Source organism: Aotus nancymaae, unplaced genomic scaffold, assembly GCF_030222135.1.
Source record: "Aotus nancymaae isolate 86718 unplaced genomic scaffold, 86718_ANA_hifiasm-v0.15.2.pri h1tg000006l, whole genome shotgun sequence".
In the NCBI taxonomy this organism is placed as follows: domain Eukaryota; kingdom Metazoa; phylum Chordata; class Mammalia; order Primates; family Aotidae; genus Aotus; species Aotus nancymaae.
In genome coordinates this window covers 41,692,665-41,710,273 of record NW_026988417.1, presented here as the reverse complement: position 1 = coordinate 41,710,273, position 17,609 = coordinate 41,692,665, and the positions used below count along the sequence as shown (strand labels likewise).

The 17,609-nt window shown below is 38.0% G+C and overlaps 1 protein-coding gene across 1 annotated transcript in view; it reads right to left on the bottom strand.

The window, feature by feature from the left end:
• GRXCR1 (glutaredoxin and cysteine rich domain containing 1) overlaps positions 1-17,609 on the bottom strand; it is a 141,813-nt gene that overhangs the window by 53,539 nt on the left and 70,665 nt on the right. Inside the window, exon 2 of the mRNA XM_012475007.2 lies at positions 14,322-14,564. Coding sequence (XP_012330430.2) covers positions 14,322-14,564 — 243 coding nt within the window. The remainder of the gene's footprint in view (positions 1-14,321; positions 14,565-17,609) is intronic.

Genomic DNA, 17,609 nt, shown 5'->3' with positions numbered 1-17,609 from the left:
TTATACTCTGGTATGCAATTAAATGCTATGCTAAGCCAATGGACAGGAACAACAATGTGTTCATGCAGCACCCCCAAGATCCCCAACCAGGCATTCATGAGTGCTTAATGGTTACCACAAGGCAGTTTCATTCCTCTAACCCTGACTCTTACCCTGACTATGCCCCTTGCAAGCAGAAAGCAGCTAGACTGGTCTTAGCTTTCACTTCAGGATTGAGGTATGATCAAGCCCAGAGGGACTGAAACTGGCCCTATAAGCTTTGTAAAATTCATCAAGAAAGAAGGGGTGGGGGAAGAAATAAAATGAAACCAAGCTCACAGCACATTCAGCATTAGTCATTAGATCAGCTTGCTCTCTGACCTGTATCATCTTAGTTGTTTGGTACCTATTTCCTCAGAATCACATAGACCCTGTTACAAGATTATAGTTCCCATTAACTGCTCTATAGATAACCACTTAAACATTATAAAATTTTGTTCAGCTTTACCTTTGAGATTTTCTTTCAGGTCCTTCATACCAATGAAACTACTGACTTCAGCAGGTCCTTCTGAACCCACAAGAAGATGACTCACCAAAAAATGCAGTTCCACATTCTGATAATTTCATCCCTCTCACCCTGACCAATCAATGCCAATTTTCCAGCCCCTCTCCCTTCATGATCTGCTTAAAAACCCCAGCCAGAACTCCTTGAAAAGATGGATTTGAGAGTCTTTTTCCATCTTCTCATTTGGTACCCTGCAATCATTAAACTTTCTCTGCTGCAAACCCTGTTGTCTCAGTGTAATTGGTATGTGTCTGTGCAGTGGGCATATGAACCTGTTGGTTCTATAACAACTGTAGCATGTGCTTTTTTATGTTGTTGTGGGAAAAGCCACCAATTTGTTTATGCTTTATTGTATGCACACCCCTACAATATGCTCAAGCCTTAGTAATATTTAATATTAGCAAATCTTTACAGTATGCCTCATGTTCTAGCCACTGTGAGTTTTTATGCTTCATTTCATTTCATCTTCACAATATGCAATGCTGTAACTATTCTATTATCTTCATTGAAGGGGTTCAAATAACCTATCTTATCAATTATAACCAGTAAGAAAAAGAGCTTATCCTTGCATCCAAATATGTCTGCCTCTACTTTGATATACCTACTTTCCAGATGAGTTCTTAAAACATGCAAAATAGAGATCCACATATATTACAATAAATCTTGGCAACTGACTAGATATGAGTCAAGAGAAAGTAGGCAGAGTCAAAGAAAACTGAGTAAGTGGGGGAATTTGAGGCCATTAATCAGAAACGAAGTATTGGAATAAGAAACTAACACTGGAGGGTGGTTTTATGGTAGCATTTTTTTAATGTCAAGGAGAAAACATCTGCAAGAACCCCCAGAATGAAAACACTTTACAAGACTATAGCTGTGAAAGTGAGGAAACAGGAGATGGCAATGGAACTTCTATTTGGGGAAATTAGAAAAGATGTTAATGCAATTGGTTATGTGGATCACAATAGAAAACTAACAAGATATTAATAGGAATATGAAGTAATGGGCCTAGATAACGCTGATAATATAACCTTGTTGTACACCTCTTTGTTATGGTTTGGGGAATTTTCTCTAATCATGTCCGTGGTGTGCTGGAGTAAGAAAGAAAAAACAGCTGGAGAGGTTTGCCCAGAAGTGGGAACTGGCAAACTTGGAAAGTCTAACTTCTGCAACAAGCGATTATAGACTGGCTATTATTATATTTCTGAATGTAGTAAGATAAGGAAACAAGTGAAAACAAAATTGTGACTATAAGCTAAGGGAAATGGAAAAGGAGTAAAGATTAAAAACTGCCAATGATGAGCACATTCAATAAGGGAACAAATGGAAGAAACTAAAGGACATAAAACTGTGGCCAAAGCAGGACATTACTAATTCACAATTTTGAATATGTTATCATTTCAAGTGATGAAGTAATTCAACATGTAAATATGTTGCTAAAGAGTAGAACTGAAGGCCATTGTAAATTTATTAGAACTTTGAGTCCTCAAGTTTAAAAAGCTCGAGGAATAGCCAGACCCACCTAAATTTGAATCATGGCTACACCAATTGTGATCTGATAGATATTTAAATATTGTCCTTGCTTCTCTAAGCTTAAGTGTTCTTTAAGTACAAAACTTAGGTTTTGAAAGATGAGAACAGTGCCATTCACAGTATTATTTTCAAAAGCAAGAGATAATGTATGTAACATGCTTAGCAGAGTACAACATTCAAATTAGCTTTTACTATCATTGTCATTGTTTTTCTTGCAGTTAAAACTATCCCCAGTTATCCAGAAAAAGGAGACAAAGAAGCAATCACACAAGAAACTGCTTAAATTCTAAAAGTCTGGCTTTAGGTCTAAATTTTAAATTTCTCTATCCCTGTACTATCTGAAGGTCAGAGCAAACAATTCAAGACTTTAAACAACAAAGCTTGAAGATTTAACACTTATCTTGCCTATTACCAAATAATATCCAAAACAATAAGAGAAGATTTGAATGTTCATGAGACTCTCCTCCCACCCGATCTCTGATGGAATTGCTAATGATCAAACAAGTGACCAAAAAGAAATGAAGATACCAAATAAAATGGAAGAGTGATAAAAACCTAAAATTCATCAGTTCCATAGTTAAATAATGAAAAATTAAAATTAGCTGTGGATGGTACACGTGATGAAATGAGTAACATTGCTAAATAAAATGCTCAAAGAGAAGCCTGGGCAAATGGTTAAACCCCATCTCTACAAAAAATTTAAAAATTAGTTAGGCATGGTGGCTCATACCTCTTGTTCCAGCTATTTGGGAGGCTGAGGTCGGAAGATCACTTCAGCTGGAGGCAGAGATTGCAGTGAGCCAAGATTGTGTCAGTGTCCTCCAGCCCGAGAGTAAAAACCCTGTCTCAATATCAGAGGCTTTTTTTTAAAAAAAGTTGTTCTCAGAAAACTAACTTCCCATTTTAAAAAGTACCTTGGAGATGGTTCTTAGTGAAGTATATCCTACTTTCCAGCTGCCTATTAATATTTTTATATTTTTCTGAGACAAGAGATTTGGAAAGGTCCAGGATTATAATGATATGGTTGGCCCTGTGTCCCCACCCAAATCTCATCTCAAATTGTAATTTCCATGTGACATGGGAAGGACCTGGTGGGAGGTTATTGAATCATGGGAGTGGACTTTCTTCTTGTTGTTCTCATGATAGTGAGTGAGTTCTCATGAGATCTGGTTGTTTGAAATGTATGGAACTTTCCCCTTTGCTCATTCTCTTTCTCTCCTGCTCTGCCATGGTAAAGATGTGCTTGCTTTCCTTTCACCTTCTGCCATGATTGTTAGTTTCCTAAGGTCTTCCAACCATGGTTCCTGTTAAGCCTGTGGAACTGTAAGTCAATTAAACCTCTTTTTTTTTTTTTTTTTCAAAAATTACCTAGTCTCAGGTAGTTCTTTATAGTACTGTGAAAATGAACTAATACTGAAAATTGGTAACAGGAGTGGGGCATTGCTATAAAGATACCTGAAAATGTGGAAGCTACTTTGGAACTGAGTAATGGACAGAGGTTGGAACAGTTTAGAGGGCTCAGAAGAAGACAGAAAGATGTGGGATAGTTTGGAACTTCCTAGAAACTTGTTGAATGGACTTGACCAAAATGTTGATAGTAATATGGACAATGACATCCAGGCTAAAGTGGTCTCAAATGAATATGAGGAATTTATTGGGAACTGGAGTAAAGGTCACTCTTGCTATGCTTTAGCAAAGAGACTGGTGGCATCTTTCCCCTACTTTAAAGATTTGCAGAACTTTTAACTTGAAAGAGATGATTTAGGGTATCTGGCAGAAGAAATTTCTAAGAAGCAAAGCATTCAAGACGTAACCTGGCTGTTTCTGAAAGCATACAGTCATAGGCATTCACAAAGACATTGTCTGAAATTGGAACTTACGTTTAAAAGGGAAGCAGAGCATAAAAGTTTGGAAAATTTGCAGCCTGACCATGTGGTAGAAAAGAAAAACCCATTTTCTGGGGAAAAATTCAAGCTGCTGGCTGAAGAAATATGCATACATAAAAAGGACAATAGCCAAGACAATGAGGCAAATGTGTCCAGGGCATTTCAGAGACCTTCAGAGCACTCCCTCCCACCACAGACCCAGAGGCCTAGGGGGAAAAAATAATTACATGGGCCATGCCCAGGGCCCCACTGCTCTGTGCAGCCTTGGGACATGTTGTTCTACATCCCAGAAACTCCAGCTTCAGTTGTGGCTAAAAGAGGACAAAGTATGGCTTGGGCCATGGCTTCAGAGAGTGCAAGCCCCAAGCCTTGGCAGCTTCCATGTGATGTTGGCCCTGTGGGTGTGAAGAAGGCAAGAATACAGGTTTGGGAACTTCCACTTAGATTTCATAAGATATAAAGAAATGTGTGAATATCCAGGCAGAAGTTTGCTGAGGGGAGTGGCGTCCTCATGGAGAACCAGTGCTGAGGGGAAATGTGGAGTTGGAGCGCCCACACAGAGTTCCCACTGGGGCACTGCCCAGTAGAGCTATGAGAAGAGGACTATCACCCTCCAGACTCCAGAATAATAGATCCACTGACAGCTTGCACCATGTGCTTGGAAGAAGCTTCAGACACTCAACACCAGCCTATGAAAGCAGTTGCTGGACCTGTACCCTGCAGAGTCAAAGAGGCAGAACTGCCCAAAGCCTTGGGAGCCCACTTCTTGCATCAGCATACCCTGGATGTGAGACATGAAGTCAAAGGAGATTTGGTTTTTCTTCTTTTTTAAAAAAATTCGATTTTTATTTTAGATTCGGGGTAACACATGCAGGTTTGTTACATGGGTATATTGTGTGATATTGAGACTTGGGGTATGAATGATTCCATTGCTCAAGTGGTGAGCAGAGTATCTGATATATAGTTTTTCAGCCCTTTCCCCTCTCCTTCCATCTCCCATCTAGTCATCCCCAGTTCTATTGTTCTCATCTTTATGTCAAATGTGCACCCAGTGTTTAGCTCCCACTTAGTGAGAACATGTGGTATTTGCTTTTCTGTTCCTACATTAATTTCTGTAGGATAATGGCCTTTAGCTGCATCCATGTTCCTGCAAAGAACCTGATTTAATTTTTTTTGTCTTTTTTTTTTTTGAGATGGAGTTTCACACTTGTTGTCCAGGCAGGAGTGCAATGGTGCAATCTGGGCTCACCACAACCTCCACCTCCTGGGTTCAAGTGATTCTCCTGCCTCAGCCTCCTGAATAGCTGGGATTACAGGCATGCATCATCACACCTGGCAAATTTTGTATTTTTAGTAGAGATGGGGTTTCTCCATATTGGCCTGGCTGGTCTTGAACTCCCGACCTCGGGTGATCCACCTGCTTCTGCCTCCCAAAGTGCTGGGATTACAGGCATGAGCCACTGCACCCGGCCTGATTTAATTCTTTTTAAGGGCTGAATAGTATTCTGTGGTGTATTTGTACCACATTTTCTTTATTCAATCCACCATTGATAGGCACCTAGGTTGATTTCATGTCTTTCTTATTGTGAACAGTGTTCCAATGAACATACAAATGCATGTTTCTTTATGGTAGAATGATTTATAATTTTTTGGGGGTATATGCTCAGTAATGGTATTGCAGGGTTGAATAGTGGTTCTATTTTTAATTTGTCAGAGCTGTGAGATTTAACAACTGCCCTGCTGAGTTTTGGACTTGCATAGGGCCTGTAGCCCCTTGGTTTTGGCCAATTTCTCCCTTTTGGAATGGGAGCATTTATCCAATGCCTGTATCCCCATTGTATCTTGGAAGTAACTAACTTGTTTTTTATTTTACAGGTTCATAGGTGGAAGGGACTTGCCTTGTCTCAGATGAGACTTTGAACTTGGACTTTTGGGTTAATGCTAGAATGAGTTAAGACCATGGGGGACTGTTGGGATGGCATGAATGTGTTTTAAAATGTGAGAAAGACTTGAGATTTGGGAGAGTCCCTGGGTATAATGGTATGATTTGGCCCTCTGTCCCCACCCAAATCTCATCTCAAATTGTAATCCCTGTGTGTCAGGGGAGGGGCCTGATGGAAGGTGATTGAATCATGGGGGCAGACTTCCCCCTTGCTCTTCTTATGATAGTAAGTTCTCATGATATCTGGTTGTTTGAAAGTGTGTGGCATTTCCTCCCTTTGCGCTCTCTCTCTCTTACCCAGCTCCACCATGGTAAAGACATGCTTGCTTTCCCTTCACCTTCTACCGTAGTTGTAAGGTTCCTGAGGTCTTCCAACTGTGCTTCCTATTAAGCCTGTGGAACTGTGAGTCAAACTTCTTTTCTTCATAAATTGCCCAGTCTCAGGTAGTTCTTTATAGCAGTGTGAAAACAGACTAAAACAGAAACTATCAATATATTTCAGCAGATATTCAAAGACTCCTATGACCCCAAAATTTAAAAATTACTTCTCATACTTCTCATATGCATATGGCAAATACTATCATGTGGTTTAAAACAGGGCAGTTTCAAAACATAACAAAGCACTTAACTTTCTAGTAATGGTTTATGACACAGTTATCATTTTATATAATCATAATAACACTCCCATACAGAAACGCCCAATTTACCAAAGACTCCCCACCATCTCTGCAGCCCTTATTAACAGGGAGTTGTTGACTACATGGAAATAACTAATAAGAAACACATACAGCTTGAAGGAATTGTTCTAGTCAACCACTCAAAACAGGCTTTGATCACCTTGGCAGACAATAAATGCCTACCCAGTATCCGTGGTCTCGTGTTTCTATGCAGTACTAAGAAATATCTGATTTTTTTCAGCCTATAAATGTGATATCTAGAAAATTGTATTCCTATCCTTCTTTGCTACTAAAGGTGAAGAAGAAAATCCAAGTGGAAGTTGAGTGAGTTTCCTAAAAAAAAAAAAAAAAAAAAAAAAAAAGACTCTTTTAAAAGGAACTTCCTTCTTTTAAGAAGTACGTATTTTTTTTCTTTTCTTTTGTATTCCTTTTCTGTTTAGAATACAGGTATGATGGCAAAAGTGTCGGTAAGTACCTTAAACTATTAGAAGTTGAGCTGTGCTAAGAATGGCAGAACTAAAAATTAGAAAGTGGTGCTAGATTGTATCGTAAAACTTTATACTCTCTCCAGTGCACTTTTCTGTACATTTTGCATACAGGAAAAAAATACAAATCTCCTAGATTTTAAAGATTTACGTTTCATTGTTGTTTAGTGTGTGTGTGTAAAAGAACCATTGTTATTCAGAAATGAATGTAATTTGTAACTGCCATAGTCATCCAGTCTAAAAATTTTACTTTACTTTGTTATATTGCCTGAAAGTAGACCAATTGTTCTATTTTGATAAACAATAATAATTTTTTAACCATTGGTTTCATAATACTGGACATTAGACAACAATGAATGATGATCTCAGAGAGGTAGAAAATAGATGAAGTGAGCTCTATGGCTACCCAAGGTGACTGCCATGACAGCTTGGCAACTTTTCCAAGCAGGGTGCAGAAGGGCTGGAGGACTCCCTGAGTTGAGGAAACAGACCTGAGGGTCAGAAGACCATGATGGGTAGAGTTCATGGATAGAGTTTTAGAGAATAAAGAGCTTCACTGAGAACCCTGGATATGAGTTGAGGGCCCAGCCTGGCTGCTCAGCAGAGTGCTGATCAGTATCCTCATCTGAGAAAACCACTGAAGGCAAGCAAAATAAATATCTGAAAGAATTAAAGGAGACATTACCTTAAAAAAGAACCTAAAATAGTACCTGTTCCCACCAGTAAGACTAGAAAACCTCATAATTCATGGGGCATTGAGTAAAGTGCTCACAAGATTTTGATCAGCACTGGGAAATAGTTAGCTTTAGACCAAACACTACTCAGACCCTAACTAGAAGACCTTAAGAAACAAAACCCAAGGGATCAAACTCTTACCAAGAAATTTAACTGTACCTCAGCAAAACACTGATGAATATCTATAGGTATAAACAATTAGTCTGGCATGGTGGCTCACGCCTGTAATGCCAGCACTTTGGGAGGCTGAAGCAGACCAATAACAAGGTCAGAAGACCGAGACCATACTGGCCAACATAGTAAAACCCCATCTTTACTAAAATACAAAAAATTAGTCAGGCATGGTGGTGTTAGCCTGTAGTCCCAGCTACTTATGAGGCTGAGGCAGGGGAATCACTTAAACCCAGAAGGTAGAGATTGCAGTGAGCCAAGATCATTCCGCTGCCCTCCAGCCTGGATAACAGAGCAAGACTCTGTCAAAAAAAATTGTCCCAACAAGGAATATTTTTACCTCAAAATGTAAAATTCACAATATGTGACGTCTAAACAAAAATTACCAAGTAAGCATAAAAGTAGAAAAATATGACTAAAAATGAAGAGAAAAATCAATCAGTTGAAACAAACTAGAACTGACACAGATACTACAATTGTCAGATAAGTAGGTTAAAACAGTTATTATACCTGTATCCCATACACTCAAAAAGAAGAAATATTGAACATGTTAAGTGAGATATATAAAAGAAATATTTTTTAAAAAGTGGATTACATTTGTAATATAATAGATAAATAGCCAGTAGAACGGTATAGAGAACCCAGAAATAGAACCATATAAACATAGTCAACTCATCTTTGACAAAGCAGTAAAGGAATTTTATGGAGAAAAGATAGTCTTTTCAACAAATGGGCCTGGAACAATTGAGCATCCATGCAAAATAAAATTAATCTAGACACAAACATTATTACTCAAAAAAGTTAACTCAAAATAGATTAAAAACTTAAATGTCACATGTTAACTATAACACTCCTAGAAGATAACTTTGGAGCAAATCTAGATGATCTAGGGTTTGGTGATCATTTTTTAGATACAACATCAAAAGTAGGATGCATGAAAGAAATTACACATAAGGGGATAAAGTGAACTTTATTAATATTAAAAAATTTTTACTCTTAAGAGACATTGTCAAGAGAGTGAAAAGACAAGCCACAGACTCAAGAAAATACCTGCAAAAAACATATCCAATAAAGAGCTGTTATCCAAAATATACAAAGAACACTTACAACTCAACAATAAGAAAATGAACAACCTGACTTAAAAATGAGCCAAAGACCTTAATAGATACCTCACCAAATAAGGTGGCCAATAAGCATATTATAAAGATGTTCCACATCATATGTCATTAGGCAAAGGCAAGTTAAAACAACAATGAGATATCACTACACATCAATTACAGTGGCTAATACCAGAAGATTGACAACACCAAATGCTGATGAGGATGCAGAGCAACAGGTGAATCCCAACAAAAGCAGTAAGCTTCTGGAGCTGACTGCTTCTTGACTGTGGCAGAGCTTCCTTGGGCACCCGTGTTTGCTGAGAAACTTTGTGAGTAGTCCTTAGAAATGGACCTAGAGTTTGCATTTCTAGTTTGTAAGCTAGTGATGCTTAATACTAGTGTTCTTTATTTTTTTAAATATATATATATTTTTTATTGCATTTTAGGTTCTGGGGTTCATGTAAAGAACATGCAGGATTGTTGCATAGGTACATACATGGCAATGCGGTTTGCTGCCTCCATCCCTATCACCTATATCTGGCATTTCTCACCATGTTATCCCTCCCCAACTCCCTAGCCCCACTGTCCCTCTCCTAGTCCCCCTGAAATAGACCTCAATGCATGATGCCCCCCTCCCTGTGTCCATGTGTTCTCATTGTTCAACACCTGCCTATGAGTGAGAAAATGTGGTGCTTGATTCTCTGTTCCTGTGTCAGTTTGCTGAGAATGATGGTTTCCAGGTTCATCCATGTCCCTACAAAGGACACGAACTCATTTTTTATGGCTGCATAGTATTCCATGGTGTATATGTGCCACATTTTACCTGTCCAGTCTATCATCGATTTGGGTTGGTTCCACGTCTTTGCTATTGTAAACAGTGTTGCAACGAACATTCGTGTGCATGTGTCCTTATAATAGAATAATTTATAATCCTCTGGATATATACCCAGTAATGGGATTGCTGGGTCAAATGGAATTTCTATTTCTGGGTCCTTGAGGAATTGCCGCAGTCTTCCACAATGGTTGAACTAATTTACACTCCCACCAACAGTGTAAAAGTGTTCCTATTTCTCCACATTCTCTCCAGTATCTGTTGTCTCCAGATTTTTTAATGATTGCCATTCTAATTGGCGTGAGATGGTATCTCAATGTAGTTTTCATCTGCATTTCTTAATGACTAGTGATGATGAGCATTTTTTCATATGTTTGTTGGCCTCATTTATGTGTTCTTTTGAAAAGTGTCTGTTCATATCCTTTGCCCACTTTTGAATGGGTTTGTTTGTTTGTTTCTTGTAAATCTGTTCTAGTTCTTTGTAGATTTTTGATGTAAGTCCTTTGTCAGATGGGTAGATTGCAAAACTTTTTTCCCATTCTGTTGGTTGCCGGTTCACTCTAATGATTGTTTCTTTTGCTGTGCAGAAGTTCTGGAGTTTAATTAGATCCCATTTCTCTATTTTGGCTTTTGTTGTCAATGCCTTTGGTGATTTAGTCATGAAGTCCTTGCCTATGCCTATGTCCTGAATGGTTTTGCCTAGGTTTTCTTCTAAGGTTTTTATGGTGTTAGGTCTTATGTTTAAGGTTTTAGTCTATCTGGAATTAATTTTAGTGTAAGGTGTCAGGAAGGGGTCCAGTTTCTGCTTTCTGCACATGGCTAGCCAGTTTTCCCAACACCATTTATTAAACAGGGAATCCTTTCCCCATTGCTTGTTTTTGTCAGGTTTGTCAAAGATCAGATGGTTGTAGATGTGTGGTGTTGCCTCCGAGGCCTCTGTTCTGTTCCATTGGTCTATACCTCTGTTTTGGTACCAGTACCATGGTGTTTTGATTACTGTAGCCTTATAGTATAGTTTGAAGTCAGGTAGTGTGATGCCTCCAGCTTTGTTCTTTTTGCTTAGAATTGACTTGGCTATGTGGGATCTCTTAAATAGAATAATACAGTACTTTAAACATATATAGAATTACCAAGCAGTCATACCCCAGTATCATGTAGTTTGAGAAATCTATCTTGATTAATGGCCCTTCTGTTCTTCTCTCTGTCTGTCACTAGAGATCCCACTTAGGTTCATTCTATGTTTTATAGCTCTATTCCAATGTGAGTTTTGTGGATTTCTACTGTGAAGGCTTATGGTTGGTCCAGACAAGCCACTATTTCTAATTTATTTTCTACTGGCATTTCTAAGATAATTTATGTTGTAACTATTTGAACACAATCTTTTTTGTGTAAAAAAACTTTCTGATGCAAAATGATAAAATAGTTACCTTAAACAAGTTCCAAACTGAATTTGCTCCCCCACCCCTACAATGGAGTATCCTAGGGCAATGTAGCTTTATCTTCCAAAGTATTTTTTCCTTGATTGTTTCATTGCTTCCATCTTCATTTTTTAGTTTGGTTGGGGAAGAGAATGATCAGGAAATAAAGAGCTTAGTGTCCTTGTAATCCTTCTTGTCCATCAAACTCTATTATTTTCACTTTGATGAAGATAATTAAATTCCTCTGGCACCACCCACCGTGGATCAGGTAACACTGAGAGTAATACAAAGGAAGTTACAAAATGTTCTCCTGTTCTCCTTCCCATCTCCCCGAGTCTGCCTCCAGATGCCTCACTTTCTGTCTCTGTCTACCTCATTCTCTGGCTGTTTCTGTTTTTCTATTTTTCTCTCTCCTTCCTATAAAAAAAATTGTATTGTGCAGATGATTCACACATCTTGATTTTTCTCACCCATCTAAATTTAAACTAAATCAAGTGGTTTCATGTGTCTGTTTAAAACACCACAGATGTTAAGGAAATTACCAACATCAGCTTCTTTTCCTCCCTTAAAATTACATTTCACCAGGTGTCAAAACCCAGCAGAGGGCATCCTTCCTTTTCAGATGCATGCATAGTGCAGGAAAATGGTTCTATAATTCAAGCAATGTATTCCATTTACAATAGTGCATGGCAATTTATATAAACAGGCTGTTTTAATAGGAGGGGACTTTATTGTTCTGGAGTGTTGGCCATTTTGAATTAAAGATTTAGAAGAAATTTTCCTCTTATAAGCAAAAAAAGAAGGGGAAAAATCTGTTTCTGGACTCTCTAGTTTCAGAGCATTAGCTTAAATTATAGAAACAGCAAGGTAGCACCTGTGTGATACTTCCTCCCCTAGGCTACCAAGTGTGTAAATAAAGTGATCACAGAAAAAAGCAACTGAGAAAGAAGCAAGCTCCCTACCTCATTTGTCTGTTTCACCCTCCCTCTGAGATTCCTCAAACTAAAGGACAAATCGCAGGACAGGCATTGCAATAGCCTCTAAATTGTCTCAGAAGCGGTGAGAAGATAAGCAGTCTGGTTTCTGAATAAGAAAAGCCAACTTTATACCTATGCATTGAAGGCATTGCCCACTAATTTTAACTGTGCAGTTGCACAGAAATTGAAATTCCACAGTGGGAAATCTCTTACATTGTCAGACATTTTCCCAAGTTAAAAAAGGCAAATGTTCATAGCCTGTACAAGTTATGTTTTCTCCCTGGTGTGCTTGAGTTTATCAGATCCCTTCTTTATGAAAGAATGTCTTAGGGAGAAAAGGAAGGAAGCATGATGAGGCAATATAGCCTCATTCATCCATCCGTTCAACATATGTTCATTTGAACACTTACTTTGCATTAAGCCCTGTTTGAGGTCCTAAAACTATACCAGCAAACAGGCAAAGATTCCTTTCCTTGAGGTGATGTGCCAAAGAGCAAGGGTTTGGGGAGTCAGACAGGCATAACTTTGAGTGCTGGTCACTTAGCCAGCTATGTCACTTGGAGCAAAGGAATTAATGTTTTCTTTTGCAAAATAGGGATAATTCTTCATATTTCCTAAATACATACTTTGTTTCAGGCTCAGGAACCAAGTGCTTAATATGTATTAGCTCAGTATTCTCACAATCAGCCTACAAGTTGTATTCTCATTCCCATTTTACAAATGAGAAAAACCAAAGCACAGAGTCACATGGTGTCAGGACAGGAACTTAAAACAAGTCTGTCTGACCCCAGTGCTTGCTCTTAACCAGTATGCCATATGAAAGTTGATTTCTAAGACTACCCTGAGGATTATGTGAGATGACAGACGCAAAGCTGTGAGTGCAGAAGAATGTTGTTATCATTACTATTATTATTTATTATTTTTACCATGATTATTACTGCTATTGTTGTAATTTTCTGCAACCTAAGGACATATGTTGAAATACATCAAAAAGAGGATCAATACTTCAAATCAGCATTCCTCTACTAAAGAATGTAGTGTGTGTCCAGCTCTGGTTAAAAGTAAAATCACATGTCATAGCTATTGAATCATGGCTTCCCTACATTTATCTTTTCATAAGATGACAGGATATTGAAACACAGATTGTTTCCCTGAAACAAAATGAGCATCTCCTGTTATAGACTTTTATAAGCTCCTCTGAAAAATGAAGGTTAAGACCAGATGCTAAACAAAAGCAAGATCCAAGCAACCATCTGTGGTTTGACGGTCTCTGTTCTATGATAAGTGATCATGTAGTCAGCCCCTAAACTGGTTGCTGGTGCCCTTTGGCTCTTTACTGTCACCCTTTCCAAAGTGTACTCTCTGGAGCCCTCTCCATGGGCTTCTTCCACAAGATGTTCACAGATCAATAGAGGTTAATTACACTAACAGTATTATTCGAAGAGAAATGAAACAGGCATGTCCTACTGCTGCTCTGGGAGTTCTCTCTCCTTACCGTAAGCCTGAATTTATGTCTCAAACTGCTGCACTACCCAAGTCCAAAATAATTTTAACAAGAAGCAGATGAAATTCTGGCTCCAGGCCCCATTTCTCATTGATTTCATTTCAGGATTCTCATCCTAGGTTCATTAGGTAGGAAACTGATTGATAATACAGTATACGAGAATTTATAAACATATATCTTATAAATATCCATTTTTCTTGCCTACACTAAAAATGCAGTCTTTATCCCACATGCCAAGCTTCACAATGCAAAATTGAAGTCAACTGAATATTTTTAAAAATTTATTTCTATTCAAAAATGCAATTTCATGCTGATTTTATCTCACCGTGCTTCTGCAGGGAGGAGCACTGTGGCAGCTCATTGTCTGAGACAGAAATAAGTGCTCCAATCCCTTTGCTTTGAGCTCCAAAAAAACCAGCAAGTATTCCAGTAGTTACGCTGCAAATTTATAGATTGTTATAGATTTCTATTATCCTTTTTTGCGTTCTGTGAAAAAGACTTTCCTTGGCAAATTACTTACCCCAAGGTAATGGCCATCAATGAACACAACAGGGAGAGAAGGAGCTTCAGAAACTCGCCGACATCGTTCGTCTAATTCTTTTCCATATTCACCATTCAGGGCTATGTTTTTCTCTTCAAATTTTACACGATGGTTCTGGAAAATCTTTCTAACCAGTTCACATCTTTCAAAGGTTGTCCGGACCACACGAAGGCAGGTGGTATAAATCACTACACGGTCAAATTCTAGGTCAGTTGATGGTTGCTGAAGGGAAAACATGGAGTTGTAAGAATGTGTGCTTTTACTTTCTTGTGTCTTATTATTTTAAGACAATTAAAAATTGCATTAAAGGTATGCAATAAAAGTTGAGTGAACTCATTTGTCAATTCAAAGACTTCTCTTTTTAAGTTACAACATCTGTAATTGAGATACAGATAACAATCACTATAATTTATATTACATAATTTAATTTTTTTATCTTCTTAATAGCATATCAAGTAATGGCTAATCTTAAAATTGATCATGTCTCACATGGGATGCCATGTGGTAAAATAATAAATGACTGAAATATTTTTCTCATGTTGTGTAAACATTGCTCAATTACTATATCTGTTTCATAAACCTAAAGTTTATGCCTTGACTAAGGTTTAAACTTAAAGTTTTATAAACCTAAAGTTAACCTTGACTATTCTGCATAAGTTAATTTTGAGTCAGTAGATCTGGCGTGAGGCACAGGCCTCACGCCAGATCTACTGACTCAAAATAAACTTATGCAGAATAGTCAAGGCTAGTATTTAGCCAGTTAAAATTCTTCTACTTATCAATTTATCAAATTGTAGAGTCTTTGGGGTAACAGTTTTCTGCGAATAACAAGACCTATATCATGGGATTTTTCTAAGGTTTAAATAGCATAACATATGTGCAAGGGCTCTGTTGAGTGATAGGGCTCTCACATGTAATGAGAAAGCTCTGCCACAAGAAATAAAAAATTAAATGTTTTAGAATACAAGTGCACAGAAACCAACACCTAAGTGAGTGGAGGGTCAAAGACAGGCATAAAAAGTAAACAAGGAATCAGATACACTGGAGTGGAGGCAAGCAACACTCAAAAACAAGATGAAGACTGCCCTGTGTGAGAATCTTTTTCTACATCTCAGATGTCAGTAGACATCTTTCCTGGGAAACCGTGCTCAGCACCGCTAATGTGTGCTGAAGAGCCATACCAGGTAGATCCTGAAATCAATAAGAAAGCTTCTCTTCTTTCTTATTACAGTCTTAGTTGAAGGAAACTGAACAGAACACAACTATACCATGAGACCATGGGATACATGAGTCTTTTTTAAGCTATAATTTTTGAAAGCACAACCATGCAATTTGCAAAACCCCCGTGGAGCCAAAACTTTGGAAACCATTCCGGACAGCTAAATGCTAAAGCAAGCCAGTAGGACACTAAGCTCCACTACTTTGTATGCAGAGAAGTCAGACCACTCTGCCAAGATGCAATGAATAGGTAACACTCCAAAGGTCCAATGTCATAATGATACCAATACAAAGGTCTCCATCTCATGGAGAGAGAATTTTTCTGATGATAAAATTTATAAAAGATGCAAGAATTGTTTCTTTTCTCAATAGAGTGTAGAGTCAAGTTGAAAACCCAGAGTCCTGGAGGGATTAAATTGATATCATAAATGCTGAAGCAGGTCAGGAATAAAAGAAGTACCAGGGAAAGGGTAAGAGTGCATCTAAATAGAGAAATGTTAAATTACACAACTTAGGCAATTGTTGTCTTACAGGCATGTGACTTCATTGTGGTTACACATAATTATTTTATGTAGAAACTTAAAATCTGGATTTTTATAGGAAATTTTCCAATTTACAAATAGTGACACCTAACTAAAAATGCATTTAAAGACCATGCGGACCAATATTTCTGAAGACAGAATTTGGCATATGCTGCCAATTTATTACAACTAAAATAAAGAGAGCATAGCAGCACTACTGACAATAGCAAAGGCATGGAATCAACCCAAATGCCCATGAATGATAGACTAGATAAAGAAAATGTGGTACATGTACACCATGGAATACTATGCAGCCATGAAAATGAGTGAGATCATGTTCTTTGCAGGAACATGAATGGAACTGAAACCCAACATCCTCAGCAAACTAACACAAGAACAGAAAACCAAACACCACATCTTCTCACTTGTAAGTGGGAAGTGAACAACGAGAGGATGTGGACACAGGGAAGGGAACAACACACACTGGGGCCTGTCAGAGGGTGAAGTAGGGAGAGCAAGAGCATTAGGAAAAATAGCTAATGCATGCTGGGCTTAATACCTAGTTGATGGGTGGATAGGTACAGCAAACAACCATGGCACATGTTTACCTACGTAACAAACTTGCACATCCTTCACATGTACCCCAGAACTTAAAATAAAAATAAAAAATATATATTTTAAAAAAATAAAGCATAAGCTTGAAAATCAGATATATCTGAGCTCTGCCACTGGCCACCTGTTTATCTTTGGGAAGCTAATGAACTATTGTCTCAGTGTTCTCATCTGTGATGAGAATATGATAACAATAGCTACCTAACCAGTTTGCTGAGAATATTAAGAGAAAATATGAAAAAAGCTAGTGTGAGACTCGCCACACAGTACTATTCCTAGTTAAGCAGAGAAAACTATTACACTTCACATCATGGAATTTTTAAGATTAAAAAAATAATAAGCCAGTGGAAAAAAATCAGTGTATAACTGATGACAAAAAGAAAATTATTACTATGTTTTAGATTTAGAAACACTGATCTTTAGAAGGAATAATCAAGTGCCCAGGGTTCTATGGCGCCTCTTCATATTGACAGGTATGGGCAAGCAAGGCACAGGAACTCACCGCAGATGCTGAGGTTTTCAGAAGAGCACAGAAGTTCCCTTTTTTTCTCATCATATTATCTGTGTAATCATGCATTGTTTCTCTGGATGCAAAGACTACTATCACTGCATTAGTTTTCTACCAAAATGGTCCACTGCTTCAAATAGCTACATTTACTTTTGAATTATTTGTTATGAAATACTTTTCCCTGATGTGTCAAAGTGGGAAAATTTAAGATTGGACCGTCCTACTGCCATGTTAACCAATTCATATAAGATTCTCTCTGATTATAGCACAAACTGTGTATACCACCTTTCTGTGTCTCCAAGACACATGCATTTTCAAAATACTAACAAGATTACCTTTATCGGGTGGCCAGGTTGGATGTCGTTAACGTATGAGATCACATGGATCTCCCTTAACCTGTTGCTGAGG